Source organism: Drosophila albomicans, chromosome X, assembly GCF_009650485.2.
Source record: "Drosophila albomicans strain 15112-1751.03 chromosome X, ASM965048v2, whole genome shotgun sequence".
Lineage (NCBI taxonomy): Eukaryota > Metazoa > Arthropoda > Insecta > Diptera > Drosophilidae > Drosophila > Drosophila albomicans.
The window spans coordinates 28281373-28305142 of record NC_047627.2 but is presented as its reverse complement, the minus strand read 5'-3'; the positions used below and the strand labels follow the sequence as shown (position 1 = coordinate 28305142).

Here is a 23770-nt window from a genome sequence, read left to right as displayed (position 1 = left end):
TTCACAGTCTTCTTCTTCTTCTTCTTCACGCCGCATTCATGTCAATTTTGCGGTTTCGCTTTCACGCAACTTCATTTCGGGAATTTTACAACAATTTTATTCATAAGCAGTTGTTTTTTTTTTTTTTCCCCCATTTTTTTTTTTGTGGAGTGTCTGTCTAATAAGTATCTATGTTTCTATCTCTGTGTGGTTGTAATCTGTCCACATAAGTGGCCACAGCTGCCTATCCAGAACCCAGGCTAATGATGAAGCTGAGATGCGGTTGCCACGCCCCTTCGTTATGAGTACTGATTGAATACAATGTGTTGTTCTATATGCTGATTTTTTCTACAGCGAATCCTTGAATTTTCATCCATTTTCCAATGTAAAGTTCATTTAATTAATATAATTAGTCTTTGGGAATTTATCAAGCATTTAATTACAACACAACTATTAAGATAATTTCGCTGTGCTAACAACAATGCCATTGAATACTCTAAAAAATAGAAAATGCAAAAGCTTTTAATATACAAAGAATATATATATTATAAGTGCAGTTGTAAGAAATGTTAAAATTTGTATAAATAGATATTTTAAGCTTTTAAAGCAAATGTTATTTTATTTTATTTCACTTTTATTTAATAATTTTTGAACATTTCCAGAAGAGTTTATTTGCTGTCAAAAGTTTTTGTAACAAACTTCAAGTTTGATTTAAATAGTTTCTTTAACTAATTGGGAATTTTAAATAGATTTGTTTTTTCTTTTTTTTTTAAGTAATTTTACAACAGCGGAATTTGTCGCAAAAAAACAAAAACATAAATTGAAACTATCTTCAAAATAAGTAAAGGTTATACTTATAGCTGTGGATTAGCATTATAAGATAGATTTTAGGAACTTTTTATGATATTTTCAGCTGTGAACTTTGAAATAGCAGTGCAACAGAAAAAAAACTACATAAAGGTTTTTTACATATTCCTGTTTATTAGTTGATCGCTGGTATATTATTTTTGGAAAATGGAATTTAGAGATAAGAAACAATCAAAAACCCCGCTTGATTGTTTTTTGTTTTTTTTTTTTCAGTTTTCCTGTTATTTTATTATTTTTACACAAGTGCAGTTTTTGATTTTTCTGATTTTCTTCCCAAAATATGACCATAAATTATCCGTAAAATATTTAAAAAAAGCTTTTTAAATTATTTTAACATTTTTTTAGTACATCATTACAAAAACAACTGCAGTATTTATGCTTACTGAAAATTTAGTTGCGATCAGATATAAATTGTAGAAGTTAGTCAAGAAATTCTTTTTAGGATCTTAGTTGACTAACAATATGGTATATTTTATACTCTGTGGTATATTTTCATACGAAGTGATATATTAATATACCAAAAACATAGCATTTGGCATATTTCAGGAATAATACCGCACTGCTTAATTTGAATTGTAGAAGTTAGTCACGAAATTCTTTTTTAGGGTCTTAGTTGATTAACAATTTGGCATATTTTATGCTATGTGGTATATTTTCATATGAAGTGCTATATTAATATACCAAAAACATAGCATTTGGTATATTTCAGGAATAATACCGCACTGCTTAATTTGAATTGTAGAAGTTAGTCAAGAAATGCTTTTTTTTGGGGTCTTAGTTGATTAACAATTTGGCATATTTTATGCTATGTGGTATATTTCCATATGAAGTGCTATATAAATATACCAAAAACATAGCTTTTGGTATACTTTAGGAACTTACTTCTCAGAAAAAAAATACATGTTGAATTTTCATTGTACACACAATTGATTTGCTTGCTTAAAAAGCTTCTGCTATTCTGTATAAAAATCGAATACCCATCTGTATTTTGCATGATTCGCAGTCATTTATGTGTGTGCAGTCGAAGAACAATGGAAAATTAATTATCATTGATCATTATGAAATTCTCAGGCGACACAATTTGCCATGAAAGCAATGCTAAATAGAATTGAAATGTTTTTTTTTTCTTTATAACCTGAAAAGTTTTGGAAGAATAAAAAGTCCCCGAAGATTTCACCCCAAAAGAAGCACAATTAATTATGGATATTTGTAGATATTGTTTTCAATATTTGTGGTTTTTTATTGTTTGAAAATGAAATGAGAAATTATCATCATCATCATCATATTATCATATTACACAATTAATCTCTTAGGGAGAGCAAAATCGTTCGTTTCGAGAAAGAGCGAGAGAGCAATAACATTTCTACTAAACATGCACAGACACGTCTATGATTTGATTTTTTTTTTTGCTTTTTAATTTATATGATTTTTTTCTTCTTTTTTTTGCGGCAATTTGTTTAAGGGAGCAGGGGGAATACATACAAGGGAGGAGGGGAAATTACACGAGATATGTTTGTTTTTTTTTTTGTGTATTTTTTTTCTCTCATATTTTTTTTTGTTGACTTATTTCAGAGTTAGTTACAAATACAAATAGTTATTGGCTATGAAAAAAAATTGCTGTTTGCACTTAAACATTATATAATATATATATTCTACTATATAATATTAATATTAATATAATTTTGTTGTTGTTGATTTTTTTTTTTTTTTGTTGTTTTTTGTTTCGATTTATGCCGCATCGTTGCACATTAAACATTAATTAGATTAGTTTTTGTTTTTGTTTTAAATATGTGAATACTTCGTTGTAGGCCGCACAGTGGGACCAAACTGCTTGAGGAACGGATTTGAATACTATACACTTAGATGTCGCATTTAACTTAACATAGCTTTCTCACTCACTACACTCAAAAAAAAAATGATATAATAAGATTAGTTTAATAATATGCGTTTACATTAGATTATTAATTACAAAAAAAAAAAAAGACCGGATATATATAACACAAGTACGAGTAGAAAAGCTAGTAATCATCATCATCATCATCATCATCATCATCATCATCATTATCATTATCAATATCATCGTCATTATCATTACATTAATCATTAGATTATTCATTACATTAATCATTGTAAAAACCAGATCAGTTGCCATTTCATGACCAACGGACAAAAAAAAAACACGAATATATGTAGATCGATTTTTTGTATTTGCTAAGAGAGAAACGCATTTGAGCTTTTTTACACCGAGATGGCATTAGCAGCATTAGCTGTCGCCGACTGCGCTGCCGACGTCGCTGCCGGCGTCGCTGCCTGGGCAGCAGCCTTGGCGCTGCCAACAGCAGCGACACCGCCGCTGCTCAGCAACATGGAGCGATAGACCTCGGAGAGGAGATTCCAAGGTGCCACGGCAGGTGGCGCCACAACTGGAGTCGCTGCTGCCGAGGCAGAGGCAGAGGCAGCCGCAGCGGCAGCGGCGGCAAACATTTGAGTTTGCAGCAGACGCAAATGATGTTGTTGCTCCTCGAGATCGAGGCCAAAGCAGCCAAGCAAAGCAGCTGGCGGCGTCGACATCGACATCGACGTCGAAGTTGAAGTTGTTGTTGCTGGCGACGCTTTCAGCGGTTGCTGCAGAGGCTGGTGGTGGTGGGGGGCGGCGGTTGGTAGCGGCGACAGATTGTGGGCGTGGCTGTCACTGCCGCTATCGTAATCGAGTTCCATTTTGATGACCGGACTCGAGGCGGAAGCTTTCGACAACTGCTGTTGTTGCTGTTCGTCTTGGTTGCTGGAGGAGGCGACGCTGTTGTGACGTCGTCGCTTGCCCAGCAGACGCTCCATGGAGAAGCCGCAGGGACTTGGCGAACGTCGCTGCTTGATGCTGCCGCTGCTCGACGAGAGTTGCTCATCACAGTTGGCATCTCGTCGTTTGTGCAAACTGAAATCGAGCGGACGCTCCTCCTCCTGTTGTTGCCCCTCTCCCTCTCCCTCCTCCTCTTCTTCCTCTTCTTCCTCTTCGGGACAACTGGCCAGACTATTGCTATTGCTGGCCAGGCTGAGGCTGCAATGAAGTTCGGTCTCCACATCGGTTTCCTCGGGCTCAACTTCGTGCTCATTCTCGTTCTCGTTCTCGCTGTGACAATCCTGACTAGCTGGACTCGAGCTATTCGCATGCATGTCCACATACACATAGACGCCATCGTCTTCTCCCTCTCCCTCTCCCTCTCCTTCGCCCTCTCCCTCACCCTCTTCGAGATCGCCGAATAAACGTTCCTGTTGCGCTCGACTCGTCAACAATCCCAAATTGTGCAATCCCGTCTGACCGCCAAACATCATCGCCGCTGCTGCGGAGCTGTAACCATGATGATGCGGATGATGATGTGGATGATGATGCGAATGCGGATGTCCGTGCGGTGGCGGTGGCACCGGTGGCAACAAGCCAGGGAATGCAGCCGCTGCCGCTGCCGCCGCTGGAAAAACGGGAAATTGTTGCGCCGTGCGTCCATCGTGTGGCGAAATCTTGCGACGAATGTGCGGCGAATGAAGTTTGGGATTCGGATTGGCGCTGTGACGATTCCGCGAACGTCGCGAACTGAAGACCATGTTGCACCCGTCCACAGTGCATTTGTGCATCTCCCTCAAGTGCACCGCCGAAAAGTGAATCTTCAGCGCTCCCTTGTCGCAAAACGTCTTGAAGCAAATGGAGCATTGAACGCGTTTTTTGCCCGTCGCCGGATTGATGAATTGTCCGGCCAAATTGATTGGCGGTGAGCCCCAACGTTTCGGTTTCGTTGTCGAGCTGGATCCTGTCGAGCTGGCGCTGCTTCCCCCTCCCCCTCCACCACCTCCGCCTCCGCTCGTTGAGCCAACGATGGCGGAATTTGGTGAACTGGCTGGCGAGGCGTGTGTCAACGCATGTGAATGCGAATGCGAATGTGGATGCGAGTGTTGATGGGGATGCGAATGTGGATGCGAGTGGGGATGCGGATGTGGCGGCGGTGGTGGATGACCCAGCAGATAGGCGGGCGGCATGAATGGATTCATAATGTGCTCCATTGTATCTGTTGTTTGCTGTTCTTTTGTGATGTGCTGCAATGAATAAGAGGAGAAGAGGAGAAAATGTTCTTGATTAGCAAAGTTGATAGTATGAAACACAAAAAAAGATACAAAAGTATCTGCAAGATGCAATTGCAGTTGATGGTAGAAATATTTTATAATCAATATACTAATCTAATATAGACAGAATGTAAATAATAGTAAAGAGAAAAAAAGATACAAAAGTATCTCAAAGATACAAAAGTATCTCAAAGATACAAAAGTATCTATTCCAGTCAAAACAGCAGTTGGAAGATACAAAAGTATCTCAAAGATACAAAAGTATCTCAAAGATACGAAAGTATCTGCAAGATGCAATTACACTAGCAGTTGAATAGACACTTTGTCAAAAGTATCTGCGAGATACAAAAGTATCTCAAAGATACAAAAGTATCTCAAAGATACAAAAGTATCTCAAAGATACAAAAGTATCTATTGCAGTTAAAAAAGCAGTTGGAAGATACAAAAGTATCTCAAAGATACAAAAGTATCTATTGCAGTTAAAAAAACAGTTGGAAGATACAAAAGTATCTCAAAGATACAAAAGTATCTGCAAGATGCAATATAGAAGAAAACCTGTTGGAAGATACAAAAGTATCTGCAAGATGCAATATAGAAGAAAAGCTGTTGGAAGATACAAAAGTCTCTCAAAGATACAAAAGTATCTGCAAGATGCAATTGCAGTTAAGAAGTCACTGCCGTGCAAAAGATACAAAAGTATCTCATAGATACAAATGCATTTGATGCTACGATATATTCTAATTATCCTCCAAATAAATATACGCTTACTAGGATGAAAAAGTATATAAAAGATACTTAAAAATCTACAAGATACATTACAAAAAATATATCTTGAATCGAGTTCAAAGCAATTAGTAAGACGAAAAGTCACTCAGTAATACGGATACTGGAAATACAATAGCATTTGTAAAATACAAAAGTATCTGCTCGATGCAAATGCATTTCACAATGAAAATATTTATTAAATCATATAAAATTTAAAGTGTGATCTAAAAAACCAAGAAAAATATTTTGCGAAAATAATATGAAATTAAGTAATAAAATATATAAATAAGATTAAGTAATCAAATGAATATAAAATGAAGTGATAAAATAAAAATGAAATTTAGTAATGATATAATATGAAATATGAGGTAATCCACATATTAAAAGATGCAAATGTATTTGTGTGTGAGTTCTAAACAACTTTGAGATGCAAAAGTAATTGTCAAATGCGGTTAGCTATAAAATCTGTATCTGTAAAAAGCAAATTCAACTTTTGAGTTGCAATTGCAAGTAGCGTTTAATTGAAATGTAATCTTTACGTTATGTAAAAAAATGTTTGTGAAGTGAAAAAGTATCTTTGAATAGTGAAATGTATCTTTAGCACAAAAGCATCTCTCAATCGTATCTTCTATGTTTTTGATGAATGCTTTTGTGCCGTCGGCAAATGCAATTCGCACCCACGGTGCCAATGAAGCTTGTGTCCTCAATTGGTCCGCAGTTGTCGATGATGCTGTTGATGCTGTTGATGGTGTCAACTGTCAACTGTCAACTGAGCAAGCAGCTGGGCAGCTGGACAAAAAGGTCCAAAGTGCCGATTGCGGAGGATGTCAATCAAAATGCGAAAAAGTCACTCGGTCAAGAGATTGAGGAGGAAGGGGAAACAAGCAATGGGAAAATCCTAATCAGAAACCAATGAAGAGGAAAACAGGCGAAAAGTTGCGCAACGTTTGTTGCGCTGTTATCAACGCGGCACATTTAACCCCACCCCAGCCCACAAAAAGCCACAAGTCTCAAAGTATTGGGCCAATTTCAGAGATTTCAAATAAATGATTTGCTGCTGCGCAATTAAATAAATAATAAAACACAGAAAAAGAAAAACAAGTGTGCACAGTGAGACGACAACAGCAAGAAATAAGAGTTGATAGTTGCCACACTGTGGCATGTGTGTGTGTGTGTGTGTGTGTGTGTGTATGTGGCATAAAAGATATCGCGTCGCATGTCGCATCGAGATCTGTTATAAAAGACAACAACAAGCAAAGTGTTTGCCTGCCTCATTTGCTTGGCCAAAAAGCAAAAGATTTTTTACAGCTTTTTCGGGGCCTCGTCCATTAAAACCGCAACAACAACAACAGCAACAACAACTGAGACAACATGCAGTGATCGGCAGCTAGTCCAAGTGACTTTTTATTGTTGCCGCTGTTTCTGTTGTCGCTGTCTTGTTGGCTACTGTAATTGCGAATGACGAACGATGAACGATGAACGTTGAACGTTGAAGCGACGAGCTAAATTGATGGCCAAAAGTGCGGGCCTTTGCTTTTGGTTTAGCTTTAGCGGCTTGTCGACCACGCTGGGGACAATTGTTAACGTCAAGATCATAGCAAACGACAGTCGAGTCCGTCATCATCATCATCATCATCATCATCATCTTTGGGTGCCGCTCTCTTTGCTTGCTATCATTCCGAATCAATCTTAAATGCGCCCCAAAACAGCAAAAAACAGCAAGACAACACAACAACAACAAATAGACAAGACAAACATATTCTAATAAACCGACACTGACCAACTGAATTTGGCAGCAGTGGGGAAAGGAAGAATTCCACACCAGTCGACAAAACAAAATGTAATTGAAAGCAACACAAAAAAACAGTTGAATTTGAAATGTGTTTGACAAAAATACTTGCTAAAAATCTAAAGGAAAAGTTTATACTTTTGTTTGGCAGCTGAATTTGGCGGCAGTGGGGAAAGGAAGAATTCAGCAACGGTCGAAGAATAAATGTACTTGAAAGCAATTCCAAAAAACAGTTGAATTTGAAATGTGTTTGACAAAAATACTAGCTAAAAATCTAAAGGAAAAGTTCAACTTTTGTTTGGCTGCTGAATTTGGCGGCAGTGGGGAAAGGAAGAATTCAGCAACGGTCGAAGAATAAATGTACTTGAAAGCAATTCCAAAAAACAGTTGAATTTGAAATGTGTTTGACAAAAATACTAGCTAAAAATCTAAAGGAAAAGTTCAACTTTTGTTTGGCTGCTGAATTTGGCGGCAGTGGGGAAAGGAAGAGTTCAGCAACGGTCGAAGAATAAATGTACTTGAAAGCAATTCCAAAAAACAGTTGCATTTGAAATGTGTTTAATGGAAATACTAACTATAAATCTAAAGTAAAAGTTCAACTTTTCTTTGGCAGCAGAATTTGTCACCTGGGGGGAAAGGAAGAATTCAGCAACGATCGAAGAATAATTGTTTTTGAAATGTATTTGAGAACATTGCTAACTAAAAATCTAAAGGAAGAGTTCAACTCTTGTTTGGCAACTGAATTTGTCAGCTGTGGGGAAAGGAAGAGTTCAACAACGGTCGAAGAATAAATGTAATATAACATAACTCAAAAAAAACAGTTGAATTTGAAATGAGTTTAAGTTTTATTCAACCTTTCTTTCGCAACTGAAAGGAAGGAAGAATTCAGCAGTAAACGAAACTAAAAAAGCGTTAAAGATGAATGTGACAAAAGTGCGTATTTAAATGCATTTTACCAACACTTCGCTTGGTGCTTAAGTGCACCTTAGTAGCAGTTATAATAAATGCGTTGACTGCTGAATTTTCCGGCGCTGTGGCAAGGGAAAAGTCAGCAGCCGGTTGCATTGGTTGGCTTTGATGCTTCGATAGTTGATTTATCGCAGATTGTTTTTTATGTTTATGTGTGGTTGCGACTCATTAGGAACGATAGTAACTATAACAACAACAAGAAATGTACATGGGGTAATTATTTTTGTCAAACGCTTTAAATGTCTTAACAACAACAACAACAACAACTGAGAAAACCAATCACAAGTTGCTTTTTTTGATGACCAGCGTCGAATGTTGTTTTATTATCGGCAATGTTGAAAGTCACAAAAAAACATTCTCCTGTTTATTGTTGTTCCCAGTTGTTGTTGTTGTTGTTGTTGCTGTTGTTTGTACTATTTTAATAAGCCAGCGGACAAGCTGAAGGAGCAATGAACGACGATCATAATGATCGCAATGCTAATGATAATGACGATGCTGCTGACTCTCTTATTATTTCTTTTCATTTCATTTGGTTTTTTTTTAGTTTTAGTTTTTTGTATCTCAATTTGTATCTTAACAAAACATTTACAAAACAAACAACCAAAAAAAAAGAGCGACAAAATAGCGACAAAAATCTTAATTACAAATTTTCATTTTGGGTTTTGTCCGAAATTTGTTTTTAGTTTTGTTTTTTTTTTTTTAGTCTTTTCGCCGACGGCCAACAACAATAACACTTTTTTTTAAAGAAATAAATTTACTTACAATTTGTTGTATTTGTTTTGTTGTATTTTTTTTTTTTTGTTGAGCTGCTGCGTTTTTGATTTTTTGTTGTTGTTTGTATATTTATTTTGTAACTGTATTTTTCTTGTATTTTATATCACCAAAAAAATTTCAATTTGCTGCACATATTTTTTTTATTTATTTATGATTTTTTTCTTAGCGTTGCGTTGTAGTTTTTTTCAGTTTTTGTATAATTTTTAAATATTTGTTGTATAAACAGTTTTCTTTTTTTTTTTTTTTTGAATTTTTGTATTTTGTTTGTTGCTTGTTTTGCCGAAGCGACGGCGACAACGACAAACGACAAGCGACAGGCGACAACGTCAACGAAGGCGACGGCGAACGTTATGAAGTCTCACGCACACTAAAAACATAAAACGTAAAACGAGTGAAACACGACGACGACGACGACGACGGCAACGACAACGACAACGACGTCGTAACGTTGACAGTGACGGTGACGGTGACTGCGACAGAGCAAATGGCAGCAGCAGACGTAGACGGAGAGAAGGCAGCGGCAGCAGCAATAAGCGAAGCAGCAGAAGAGATCCACTCCTTCGAAAGTCGTGGGTGACACTGATTGTCGTGTGGCTGCGAGCAGAAAAAATGTAACGACGAACGACGACGACGACGACGACAAAATGCGACAGAGCAGAGACAGCGGCAGAGCACCACTAACACTCACACACACGCACACAGAGAGCGACGCGTGTACGCAGCAACAAACGGGGTGGGTGACACTTTGTAGGCTCTCTTAGCAGCAGCAATAGCGACAGCAGCAGACGAGACGCGCAGCAGCGGACAAGTTCAACGTAACTGCCCCACACACAAATGCTCGTCGTCTGTCTACCTGAAGCCCAGGCCAGCAGCAGCCAACGAGCGACTGAGCATTGTCTCTCTCACTATCTGTGTGTGTGAGTGTGAGAGAGCAGTAGCCACAGTAGCAGCAGCAGAAGCAGCAGCAACAGAGGCGCTATTGGAATTGGCTTGTCGTTGTGGTTGTAGTTGTAGTTGTAGGTGTATTACATATGCAAGTGTGTGTGTGTGCTGCTTGTTTAGGCTGTGTCACATTGTCGTTCGTTGGGTCATCCATACACACACACACACACACACACATATAGACTATGCGAGTGCGGGACAGCGCTAGAGGCAGTTTGTTGTTGCTCTCTGTCACACGCGCCTTTGCAGTCGGTTAAGCAGTGCACACTGAAGAGAGAAACAAACGGACTCTCTTTAAACCGTACAAGAGCATGAGCTCTGACTGTTAATATATTGATTGCACTGGCAATAAGTTGTGTGCCGCTTTAAATATGCATATTTAAGACAGATTAAAGCACACTTAAACCCTGAGCTTAAAGTGTTGTATTTCTTGTTTTTTGTTTTTTGCTTAATAAAGCAAGCAGTGTAAATCAGCTTGTGGCGGGGGCGTTGGCAAGCATACGCATGGTCAACGCTTATAGGAAAACAACAACAATAAGAACAACAACAGCAACAGCATGAACAAAAAATAATACATGGGACATATCGAGCAGAGTGGAAATGCATGCGCTAGAGCAGAGCAATAATATCACCACATGCATGCATATTGTACATACACACACATCGATATATATTTTTTGGGCTATTGCCAGCCTGCTCGCACACTGTCGTCTGAGTCGACGACACGACGACGACGACAACGACGAGTGGTTGACATGCGACGTATTTGTGTGTTTGCTGACCGAGCGACCGACCAAAGCGAACGAACGAACGAGCGAGCAGAGCAGAGCAATACAACCATCACACACACACACACACACACTCATACACCTGCACGCTCACGCACCTTTTTGCTGGCTCTCCCGCTCTCTCTCTGCTCTGCACTGCTCTGCTCTCTGGCAATCGGCCACAGCGTCACATGCAGTGTCATTTGCTCGCCAACCAAAGAGCGCGCCACTGTGCACGCGCTCTCTCTCTCATGGGGCCAGCTCTGTGTGATATGTATGTGTGTTGGTGTGTGTGTGTGTGTGTGTGTGTGTGTGCTTGTGAGTGTCGTGCCATTAGCCAGTCCGCGTGTGACAGAGCTAAAACGAGTTGGCCCCATCATTTGTTCGAATGAAATGGCAATGGCCAAGCCAATTCGTTGTCGCTCTATCGACGCCGGCTGCGCTGCCGTCGTTTTGTCTTCGTCTCATTATGGGGCCACAGCAATGTTGTTGTTGTCGTTTGCTGCTTGTTGTTGTCGCCTTCGTCGTCGTCGTCGTCACACGTTACTTGCTCTTGCTACTGTTGTTGTTGTTGCGTTTTTCGTTCGTTCTTTTTAAAATTTTTGTCATTTGATGTCTTGTCCACTGCTGCCGCTGCTGCTGCTGCTGCAGCCAGCAAAACAGCGACAGCGACTGCGACAGCGACTGTGACTGCGAGAGCTGTGTGAGTGTGTGTCCGTCTCTTTTTAGTAAACACCAATGAATGCCCTGCCTGTCTATCTGTGTATGTGTGTGTGTCTCTCTGTCTCTGCATGTGATGTTTGGCTAGGTGTATGTGTATGTGTGTGTGAGCACACCTCTTGCTTTTGCGACGGCAACGACGACGACTTTGCTTTACTGGCTATGCGATTGCGCCACAAATTTCTATGTGTATGTACGTGTATGTGTGTGTGTGTGTGTGTCTGTGTGTGTCACATGAAACGACACTTTAACATGGGGGCGATTTTTGCTGTCTCCTGCACCAATAGTATTTGAGCACCGCTCTTTGGTGACAAAGACGCAAAGAACCGACGTCTGCTTCTTCTTCTTATATACAAGCAAGCTTATACATAGATGTGCATATGTATGTGTGTGTGTGTGTGTGTGAGGTTGACTTAAATATGTATTTGAAGGCACTTTAAATGCTTGTCCCTTTGATAGCTGCATTAACATAAGCTTAAGCACACACACACACACAAGCATATACGCCCCCTCACTCACACACCAACACACACACATGCTATCAATTACCGCTTTTTGCCAACTGACCATCGCAATACTCAGCTTGCGGCAACTTTCGCAGGATCCAAAAAGGACTCGAATGATGTTAATGAAGCACAGCTGTAGCTGAAAGACAACAACAACAACAACAAAAAAAGCGCTTCCAGCGCATTAATTGAATTCGAAAAGCCAAAGGCACAGCTTCCAGCTTTCATTTTACCAGAAAAGATTTCGAATTACTTATAGATAATTAAATGAAAAAAAAACACATTTTTTTTTAAATCTTTATATATTACATTTCTTATATACTTTTATTTCAACATATAAGATTATTTAAATTACATTTTTCGTCAATTTGAAATTGTGTTTCCATTTGTTGTAGTATTATTTATAAATAATTAAGTGAACCTAAAAACATTTTCCCAGCAAATTGTGTAATTTACCAAATTTGTCAGGAAAAGATTTCGTATTATTTATAGATAATTAAATGAAAAAAAAAACACATTTTATTAAATTTCTATGCATAAAATTTTTTATTATTTACTTTTACTTAAACATTTAAGATTATTTAAATTTCATTTTTCGTCAATTTTAATTCGAATATTTGTTCTAATTCCGTTTCTTATAGAATTATTTATAGATAATTATGTGAAAACGAACATTTTTTCATATCTTTATGTATTTATTTTCTTATATACTTTATGATTATTTCAATTCAATTCTGCGTTCATTTTAAATTAACGCCCATTGTAGAATTATTTACAGATAATTAAGTGGAAAAAAACATGTTCCCATTAAATTTTGTAATTTACCAAATTTGTTAGGAAAAGATTTCGAATTATTTATAGATCTTTAAATGAAAAAAAAGTACATTAATTTTTTTATGTACTTTTTAAACATTTAAAATTAATAAATTTGGCCTCAATTTTATTTACTTACTTGTTTATTTACTATTCGTACTTATTTTAATAAACTTATTATTTATTTGCTACTTTAATACTTTCATCTCTAAGAAGTTTCTCTCTTAAAGACATTTTATTACCAAAATCATTTATTATTATTTTAATCAGTTTCTAATTTATTTGTTTTTTTTTTCCACATTTGCTTCTAAAGAGTTTTTCTTTTAAAGACTTGAAGAGTCAACGTTTAACATAATTGCTTTCTTTATCAAACACTTCAACTATTTATGAAATTATTTACAAGCTGTTGAAGCAGATGTGATTTATGTTTATTTTCTTTCATTGCGCAATGCTATAAATAAATTATGTACAATTCGTGCATTAATTATGCTTTAAAGATCCATTAAATTACTCAAAAATATGTTTCACGCTAAATCTTCACACTTCATTTAAAGATCAGAAAATTTATGTAAATTTTTTGTTGGTATTCGCATTGACAGCAAAAAGGGAAAAATGTTTAAAACAGTTTCAAATTCAAAAATTGTAATATAAATACAAGATTTTAGGAGAGAATATAAAATCACGTAAATTTAAGTTCAATGCAAATTTTTATGGTATTAAAGTTCATTTCTGAAGGTATTTTAAATGTTGGAAATTTTTCATATTTAAGAATCTGTTTTTATTTTCAGTAGTTAACTAACTTTTTTAGTTGAATCTGTTTTAAAAATAAATTCAATAATAATAATATATAAACTAAAGTGTTGAAGTTTTAAATTACAATGCAAATATCGATGATATTGAAGTTCATTTCTTAAGATATTTCAAGTTTGGGAATTATTCATATTTAGAATTGTGTTTTTATATTTGCAACTTTTTGGTTAAGTTTTGTTCTAAAATTTAATTTTCATAAAAATAAAATACCAAATTTAAATACTTTAAAGTACATTTATAAATTTAGTAAAGTGTTTTGATATTCTTGAGTTAACTAAATTTTTGTTTTCGTTTTGTGCTAAAATTGATTTTCATCAAAATAAAATATATACCAAACTTTAAGGATTTAAATTACCATACAATTCTTAAAATATTTCAAAGGTTTAAATTTTAAAAATGTGTTTTTCTATTCTTTATAGTCAACTAACTTTTTGATTTAGTGTCTTACAAAAAAATTGATTTTAATAAAAGAAGTCTTAAAGTACATTTATTGATTTAGAAACATGTTTTTAATTATATGCTTTAGCTAACTAAGTTTTTGCTTTAGTTTTGTTTTACAATTCATTTGAATAAATATAAAATATATATCAAAATTTTAAATCACATTTATAAATTAAGAAATGTGTTTTTTATACTTAAGTTATTTATCTTGTTGATTTACTTTAACTCATAAATTGATTTCAATAAAAATAAAGTTTTAAAAGTACAAAATGTAATAAAAATCAACTCTATAAAACTACACAAATAATAATTGTTAAGTATGCGAAATTATTTATTTATAATTCTTAAATTGAGTTGAGTTGGAATTGATGCATTCAGTGTTGTGTGTGTGTGTGTGTGTGTGTGTGTGTGTGTGTGTGTATAAGTATGTGTTGGAGGCTCATGTCTGCTCTTGTCTAGACCTGTCGAAACATGCGAATTTCGAATGTTTTTCAATGGTCTGTTAACTTTTTGCATTTGAGCGTAATCTAGATGTTAGACGAAGTCTCTTCTCCCCCCTCCTCCCCTTCTTATGAGAGGAGGCAACAAATATAGTAACCCAAAAAAGAGATGATAAATGAAATGAGACTTGACTTTGTTTTTTCGGTGAAGACAATCAAAAGGTCGTCAAAAGTGAATACGACAAAAGGTAAAAGGTGACTATTAGGGGGACATCGAGATGGAAATAAACGCAATCTTCTATGGAGCCAAGTCAACACTTTCATTCGTATTCGGATTGAATTCGTTTCATTTCGATTCGTTTCGATTCCTTTCACTTCACTTCTCTTGTTTTGTTAGCGCTGTGATTTTTGTGTGTCGCTTTCATTAATCAAAAAATTGGCCTTTATTCAGTTTTTTTTTTCTTTCTGTTTTTTTGAGATAAATAATTGCTATCTTATTATGCCGATTGTCGTTGCTGTCGTCGTCTGTCCTTTAACCCCCCCTCTCCTTCTACTCCTCCTCCATCTCTTTTGACGTATCCCGTCCCTGTTGCGTCTCCAGCCCTGAGCTAATGTCCAAGTTCTTTATAAACAGCACGGCGCCCTTTGTGAATGTTGCACGAATCGAAATCGAAATCGATCAATCATTTTTTCACACTTGGCCCAGCGTCAAGTGTGAGAAAGAGCAAGCGAGATAGAGAGAGAGAGAGGGAGAGAGAGAGAGAGAGGGAGAGAGAGAGAGGGAGAGGGTCTGATATACAGCTACATTACGTTACATGCTCGATTTTGTTATGATTTTTGTATGACCATATTTCTCCCTCTCTCTCTCTCTTCCTATCTCTTCGAAATCAGTGTGACCGCACCTTGTACTTGACTTCGTGTCAATAAATCGTTTTTTTTCGTTCGTTTCGCTCTCAACTCTCAAGTTGAAAAATACAATTTACGCCGACACAAATGATATTAAAAATCCATTAATAATCTGTGTAGTCCACATCGATTAGGTCGTCGGATTCTTTGTACCCCGCCGCTCCCCGCTCTCCGCTCTGTATTCCTCTTTTGACCTGCACAAACCCCTTGACCGCCCTCGCCCCGAGCTCTGTTCTCAGTTCTCAGATCTCAGTTCTGAGTTCTCAGTGATTTAAAGTTCCACTTCTTCGCTGTTTCACTCTCCACATTCTCAGACAAAAGGCGTCACAACATCTCACATTTAATTGCGTTTAGTTTTTCGTTTTTGTCTCCCAGCCACGCCCACTTTTTCGTTTTTTTTTGTAGATTATTACTTCAGTTAACACATAAATTATTGTGCTTTTAATGATCTTTTAAATATAGATGAAAAGTTCATCAATGTGACATTGCAGAAAGTTTTTTTTTTATATCGTTTAATACTTTAAATAAAATACTGACTTTTATGGAAACTTAATAGAAGCATAATAAATTAAGTAAGTACTTAAGATTGAGAAACCATTTAATTCTTTAAACTATCAGTATTTTAATATAATTTTCATAAATTATATATAAACGAGTGAAATAATCTAAACAAAAATAAACAATTATTAAAAGGCAAAATTTTAAGGAAAACAAATTAAATTAGTGAAATAACCAAAATAAATCAAATTCCAAAGACTATCATTGAAATAATTCAATAGAAAACTAATTAAATCTTCAAAGACTATTCAATAATTATTCATAAATCGCAAAAATAAACAAATGAGATTGTATTATGAAAGCGAAAACTCAATTTTAGTTTTTCATTTTTTCAGTGAAATAATATTAATTAGATTATAAATAATACCGTGAGATAAAAAATATGCCGACGATATAAAAAAGTAAAGTAATTAGTACTTTAAATGGTGAAACTATTTAATTCCTTGAATTGTTAGTATTTTAATATACCAAAAAATAATTATGCCTTAAATCAAATTTGATTTATGGCAGAACAATAAATATTTGGTAAAAAAAAACCAAATGAGTTAGTATTCTAAAAAGAGAAATTAGTAAAGTAAACATTATTGGTAACGAATGAAATTCTTTGAGTATTTCAATATTCTAACCCTAAACTAATTATGCTCTTAAGTAAACTATATATCATTAATGAAAGAATTATTGATGTACCAAACGAGTTGGTATTATTTAAATACTAAATAATAGTATCATATCAAATAAGATTAGTAAATGTTATTGGTAAAGGATTTAATTCTAGTCTTCTTAATAGCACTAAACGAAAATTAATTAAGTTCTTAACTACATATATAAAAGAATAAAGAATATTTGTTAGAAAAATACCAAAAGTTAGTATTATTTAATGTCAACAGTATATATAAAGTAAATTCTTTGAATTATCAGTAGCTCAAACAAATTACGTATATAAAATAGAAAAATACCTAATGACTTGGTATACTGTAAAATAGATGTGAATGGTATAAAGCATTTAAATCCTTGAAATTATCAGTATTTTATTATCATTAACCCAAACTAATGAGTTAGTATCATATCAAATATTATATGATATATATTCTTGTTGGTAAAGCATTTAATTCAGTATCTTAATATCATAAACCCGAAACTCATTGAAGTACTAAACTACATATATTTAATTGATAAAAGAATGATAAATATTTGATAAAAATACCAAAAGTTAGTATTATTTGATGCCAATGGTATATAAAACGAAAAACCTTTGATTTCACAGTATTTTAATATTATAAACCCGAAAATCATTAAAGTACTAAACTACATATATTTAATTTATAAAAGAATGTTGAATATTTGATAGAAAAATACCAAAAGTTAGTATTATTTGATGCCAATGGTATATAAAACGTAAAACCTTTGATTTCACAGAATTTTTAATTTGATAAACCCGAAAATCATTAAAATACTAAACTACATATATTTAATTTATAAAACAATGATGAATATTTGATAGAAAAATACCAAAAGTTAGTATTATTTGATGCCAATGGTATATAAAACGAAAAACCTTTGATTTCACAGTATTTTAATATTATAAACCCGAAAATCATTAAAGTACTAAACTACATATATTTAATTTATAAAAGAATGTTGAATATTTGATAGAAAAATACCAAAAGTTAGTATTATTTGATGCCAATGGTATATAAAACGTAAAACCTTTGATTTCACAGTATTTTAATATGATAAACCCAAATTAATTATAAGATAGATAAATACGTAAATATTATATGATATATATTTTTGTTGGTAAAGCATTTAATTCAGTATCTTAATATCATAAACCCGAAACTCATTAAAGTACTAAACTATATTTCATTTATATACTTGAGAGAGAAACCTTTTCCCATTTTGTAGTTGTTGTTGTTGTATTTTACAGCAATGATATCATACTTTTTTGGTTGAGGGATTTGAAATGGCGAATGGTTTGATTTACATCATGATGAAGTAGAACTCATGGAATTGTTGTTGTTGTTGTCGTTGTGTTTTTTAGGGGTAAGTTATCTAAAATTTGATATCCATGGCATCGAAATCGAGGGCAGCTCTTAAAGAGCTTGGCAGCTGCCAGCCAAAGAGTTGTTGTGCTAGTTGGACTGGAAATGAGTGCCGCAGAGGGAGGGGGAGGGGAAGGGAGAGGTTATTCATAATCCAAAATGGTTGAGATTTGTTTACATGGAGAGTTTGATATGTTTTTTATATGAGTGGGTGGATGAATCAAATGCAATTTTTTGGTCGCTGGGTCACGCAGAATATGAATGTGAATAGATGTGAATATGTGTGTGTGTGTGTGTGTGTGTGTGTGCTTTGGTGGTGTAATTATCGCTGAGCGCCCTTCGCACACAAATTTCTCAATGAATGCGTGAAATCTCAGTGGAAAAGGGAAGCGTTCGCCACAGCCTATTGCACAATTTCAGGTAGTCAATACACATATACATATATATATGTATATAGAGTAGTTTGCATTGTTCGTCTGTTGCCATGAATATGGCACATAATGTGCCCAATAATTAAGTGAAAGGGTTACAATGGCTTCATGAGAACTTTGCTGCCAACCGGGTGATAAAATTTTTGCTCGAAAAAGGGTTTTTAACATGTCCTCGTTGTCGTTGATATTTTCATAATGGCCGACACACAGCACTCGTTAAAAATTGCGAGCTATGTTTTATGACTACTTTATATATGGCACCCAGGTATGGGACAGGAGACAGGATGCAGCCAGGACCAACAACAACAACATTGAGTTGTAGTTCAATGAAGAGATGCCGCCGTAGCTGCTGTGTTAAAGGGTTAAGTCTCTAAGTAAGCAAAAGGAGGCCAAACTCTATTAAGGAAGCTCAATAAAAAAAAAACACGCAGAAGCACAATAATGAGTGAATAATAAACGAGGACGGACAAGAAGAAGAAGACACGTTGAAGGATATTTAATGCATTGCATTGTGCAGGTACTTAACAGTATCAGTGTACTCACTCACAGTATTCACACAGTATTCACATATATTCACATTTATGGTCCGCACATCGTCATCATCATCATCAGCAGCGGCTGAACACACAATGAACTTCCATTTACCATTTACCTTTAAGTTTCGTCCTCGTCAAGTTATGACTAGAAGTATGCTCAAACATGAATGAATAAATGAATGAATGCCAGCTTACTTGACGCGTCTGTGTCTCACTCTTCCTCTTCCTCTGCCTCTCCTCTTCCTCTCCTCTGCTGTTGCACTTGCCTCCTGAACCTTAAATGCTTTCAACTTTCCTTTCTAATCAATTGCCAGCAATATTAAATAATGAACTTTTTGCTTGTCCCCTCTACATATTTCTCAGCTTATAACTCTTTCAATTTTTATTTATTTATTTATTTATTTAAAAGGTTAGTTATTAAATTAATTTTAACACTATTGATAAAGCAATAATAGCTATATATATAACATTTTAATTAATTTCTTTTTTATCATTTCATTTTATTTTTGCTCATTTTGTAAATAAAGAAATGTGATTTTGTTGCCGTTCATACTGAAATTTGCTCCATTAACTATACATATATAACATTTTATTTTATTTTATGTTATTTTCTTTTTTATCATTTTATGGTATTTTATTTTTTTTTTTTGCTCATAACACTTTCAATTTTGTAAATATAGAAATGTGTTTCCAGATTGTCTGTAAATACAATTTTAATGCTATTTTTTTCATTTCATTTTATTTTTCTTAATTTTATTTAATATTCTGTTCTATTTTACTTCCATTCTTCATTTGAGTTCCATTTATTTCATTTCATTTTATTTTACTTAATTTTATTTTATATTCCATTTTATTTTACTTCATTTGAGTTTCATTTATTTTATATTATTTTCGTTTAATTCATTTAATTTTCATTTTATTATCTCAATTCTTACTGGCAAATTCTGTATAAATAGAAATGTGATTTTGTTGCTCTTCATATTGAAATTTGCAAGATTAGCTGCAATTTACAACATTTTATTTTATTTGATATTATTTTCTTTTTTATCATTTTATTTGATGAATTTTGTTATGTTTTTTTTTTTATTTTTGCCCATAACTCTTTAAATTTTGTAAATATAGAAATGTATTTTTGTTGTCGTTCGTATTAAAATTCTTCTGACTTGCTATAAGTACAATTTTTTTCATTTTAAATTATTTATAATGCAAATTTTGTTCATTACTCTTTAAATTTTGTAATAATATATTAGAAAGCTAATTTTGTTTGGCGTTTGTATTGAACTTTGCAGGATTAGTTGCGAGGTATAAATTGTAAAATATACCAAAATAATATACCACGAAAATACTAAAAATATGCATAGCATAGTTATAGATTCAAAATATACCAAAAAGTGCAAGATATACTAGATTGTCAGACAAAGCTACTAAAATGAGTATTTAGGGCTTTTTTTTCCATACAAAAAAATTTCTTAAAATTTTTCATCTGATCGCAACCAAATTTTCAGGAATTATATAGAGTAAACGATAATAAATACGTTTGTACCAAAAATTCTCAAGCTTTAAAATTACTGTAGTTATTATTTCAATTTGCAGGGGCGAAACTGGGCGTGGCCAAATATTTCAAATATATTCATTTAGAATGCGACTTTCATATGAAATTCTGAGGGAGCAACAAATAAAAGCAGTCATTAATGAATTTCAAATGCAGTATCAACTAAAATTAATTTTTTTGCCAAGATGTTCATTTAGTATTAAGTTTTGTACTTATATTTTTGATTTAAATACGATTGCATGAATCGAAATATATTATTCTTTTGGAGAGTAAATTGTTTTCAATTAAAAATTACAAACACGATTTCTAGTTTTCTCGTTTGGACATCAATTTAAACATTTGGTTTTATTCAATTGTAAACTCGAATTAATTTTTGGTTAAGAGGGCAAATTAAGTAATTAAGAGTGAATGGAATCGTTGAGGCGCGTTGAAGGAACAGATCCATTTACCATGTTCTGTGGGTGGGCGAATATCATCTCAATTATCATGATGATCAACATGATGATTATGATTACGATTACAAGCCGATCATTGTTTGGCAGCGGAAATCGTAGATCTCTTCATCATCAATAATAGATCGTAACATCTGCACAAAATATGCAATCATAATATTTTTTCAGAGCAGAATGCAGAAGGAGAAAAACGCAACACAATGCGATGAGTTTATAATCCAAAAACCCAGTTACCGAATACCTTCTCAATGTTGTTGTTGTTGTGGTTGTTGTTGTTGTAGTTTTTGTTGTTCTAGTTGTTGTTGTTGGTGTTCTAGTTGTTGTTGTTGCCTGTTGCAGTTGCATTTTGCTGTTGTAATTGCATTTGCTGTTGCATTTTGCCATTGTCCGCGGAATTTTGCCCTCGCAGCCTCTCTCTCTCTGTCTCTCTCCCTCTCTCTCTCTGTCTGTTGTAATTATGGCGTAATTGCGCATTGTTACAAATACTGCGAGTGCTAATCCTTGAGCTCTATCGACTTTCTTCATCTCGCCATCTTCAGTTACCAAAAAAAACATTTTAAACGGACAACTGAAAACTGAAAACTAATAACTGAAAACCACATCAAAGACCAATGACGACCACACCCAAAGTTGCATATTCACATTTCAAATCTCATTTAATTCAATGGAAATTTCCCAAATGGAATATATCGCATTATATTTTTCAAAAATATTTTGTATTTCATTTCCTTGCACACAAAAGTTAATTTCTTTACAATTTTGTTGCAATCTTTTTCCACTTAAATTCTATATTTTATACACCACAATTTCATTTTTAATTTATGTATTTTATTCGAAATTTATTTGATTTACTATAATAGACCAAAAAGTGCAAATTATACCAGATTTTCAGGCAAAGCTACTAAAATTAGTACTTAGGCCTTTTCTTCCATACAAAAAAGTTTCTTAAAATTTTTCATCTGATCGCAATCAAATTTTCAGGAATCATAATAAAAACGTTTGTACCAAAAATTCTCAAAATTCTCTTCGATTTATATAGTGTTGTTTAGGTTACGTTATCTTACGTATTAAAAATCTGCTATTTAATGTATATTATATACACAACATTATTTATTTAATATTGCTTGATATTTTTTCCATTTAGTTTTTAATATTTTTGCCATTCAATTGCAGTCTTTATTATAAATTCAATTCATTTGAACAACTTTATTTCAACTTTGTTCAGTTTAGAAATTTACTCATCTTAAAAACACAACAATTCGGTATTATTCTTAAAATATACTGAATAATATGCCACAAAAATACTGCATTAAAATAAATCGCATAAAGTATATATATATTCTTGATCAGGGTCAACAGTCGAGACGATCTAGCTTTGTCTAACAATCTAGTATGTTTTGCCTTCTATGGTATATTTGGAGTATAGTACTTCATTGATATACCAACTATGGCCGTTGGTATATTTGTGTAGTTTTGGTATATTTGTAGAATTTGATTTTATATTTATTAGCGGGTATCTCACAGTCGAGCACACTCGCCTTACTTGTTTTACTGAGTCTCATTTTATTGCTATTATCATCTAAATTAAATAATTTTCTTTTTAATTCAAACTATTTCTATAAAATGTATAAGCAGCATTTTGCTATTTTCATTTCTGTTCGCCATCTTTTACAAGTTAAAACTCTGCTAGAACTTTACGCTTTTTGAAGCTTGGCAAGTGCAACTGCAACTGGCGAGGCAAGTGAGGCAAGCTCTTGCCTCTTGTTGTGTCTCCACTTGCATTCAGCTCCACTGCGTTCTCTCTCTCTCTCTCTCTCTCTCTCTACATAAATAAATAGAGACTGGAAGAGTGAGAAGGAGGGGGAGAGGGAGAGAAAAAGAGAGATGGACACTGATAGCGATAAAGCTGAACAGTTGCGGCTGTCGCCTAGTTAAAGGGCTACTCGGTACAGTGGAGCCTGACTAAAGCTAGCTTGAGTTTTTATACCCGCTACCCATAGGGTAGAAGGGTATTATTATGACTTTGTGTCGGCAGGAAATATATGTAACCGGTAGAAGGAGACATCTCCGACCCTATAAAGTATATATATTCTTGATCAGCGTCAACAGCCAAGACGATCTAGCCATGTCCGTCTGTCCGTCCGTCCGTATGAAACACTGGATCTCAAAGACTATATGAGATAGAGCTCTAATTTTTTCGACAGCATTTGTTATGTTTGCACGCAGATCAAGTTTGTTTCAAATTTTTGCCATGCCCACTTCCGCCCCCGCTAATCAAAAAACTCGAATAACAAGCGTAAATTTAAAGCTACAGCTGCGAATTTTGGTATATGCAATAATAACTATAGTAGTTATCATTCCTGAAAATTTGATTCCTGATAAAAATTGTCGAAGTTATTAAAGAAATACTTTTGTATGAGTAAAAACGCCTATTTACTGGGGGTCTTACTTGATTTGGCTGACTATGTGGTATATTGTGCCGTCTATGGTATATTTTGAATGCGGTACTATACCGATATACCAAATATACCATTTGGTATATTTTTAGTATTTTTTTTAGTATTTTCGGTATATTTTGAAAATAATACCGCAATATTTGGC

General features: G+C 34.3%; 2 protein-coding genes across 3 annotated transcripts in view; one reads left to right on the top strand and one right to left on the bottom strand.

Annotated features, from left to right (window-relative positions):
• Positions 1-23770, top strand: part of LOC117565843 (uncharacterized) — a 328547-nt gene that overhangs the window by 265684 nt on the left and 39093 nt on the right. The gene's annotated exons all lie outside the window — the stretch shown is intronic.
• Positions 2044-10057, bottom strand: LOC117576065 (protein disconnected). Its single transcript, XM_034260604.2, has 2 exons — positions 9242-10057; positions 2044-4929 (listed from the first exon to the last, which is right to left on the bottom strand). The coding sequence occupies exon 2, from the start codon at positions 4894-4896 to the stop codon at positions 3085-3087; it is 1812 nt and encodes a 603-aa protein (XP_034116495.1). The 5' UTR covers positions 4897-4929; positions 9242-10057; the 3' UTR covers positions 2044-3084.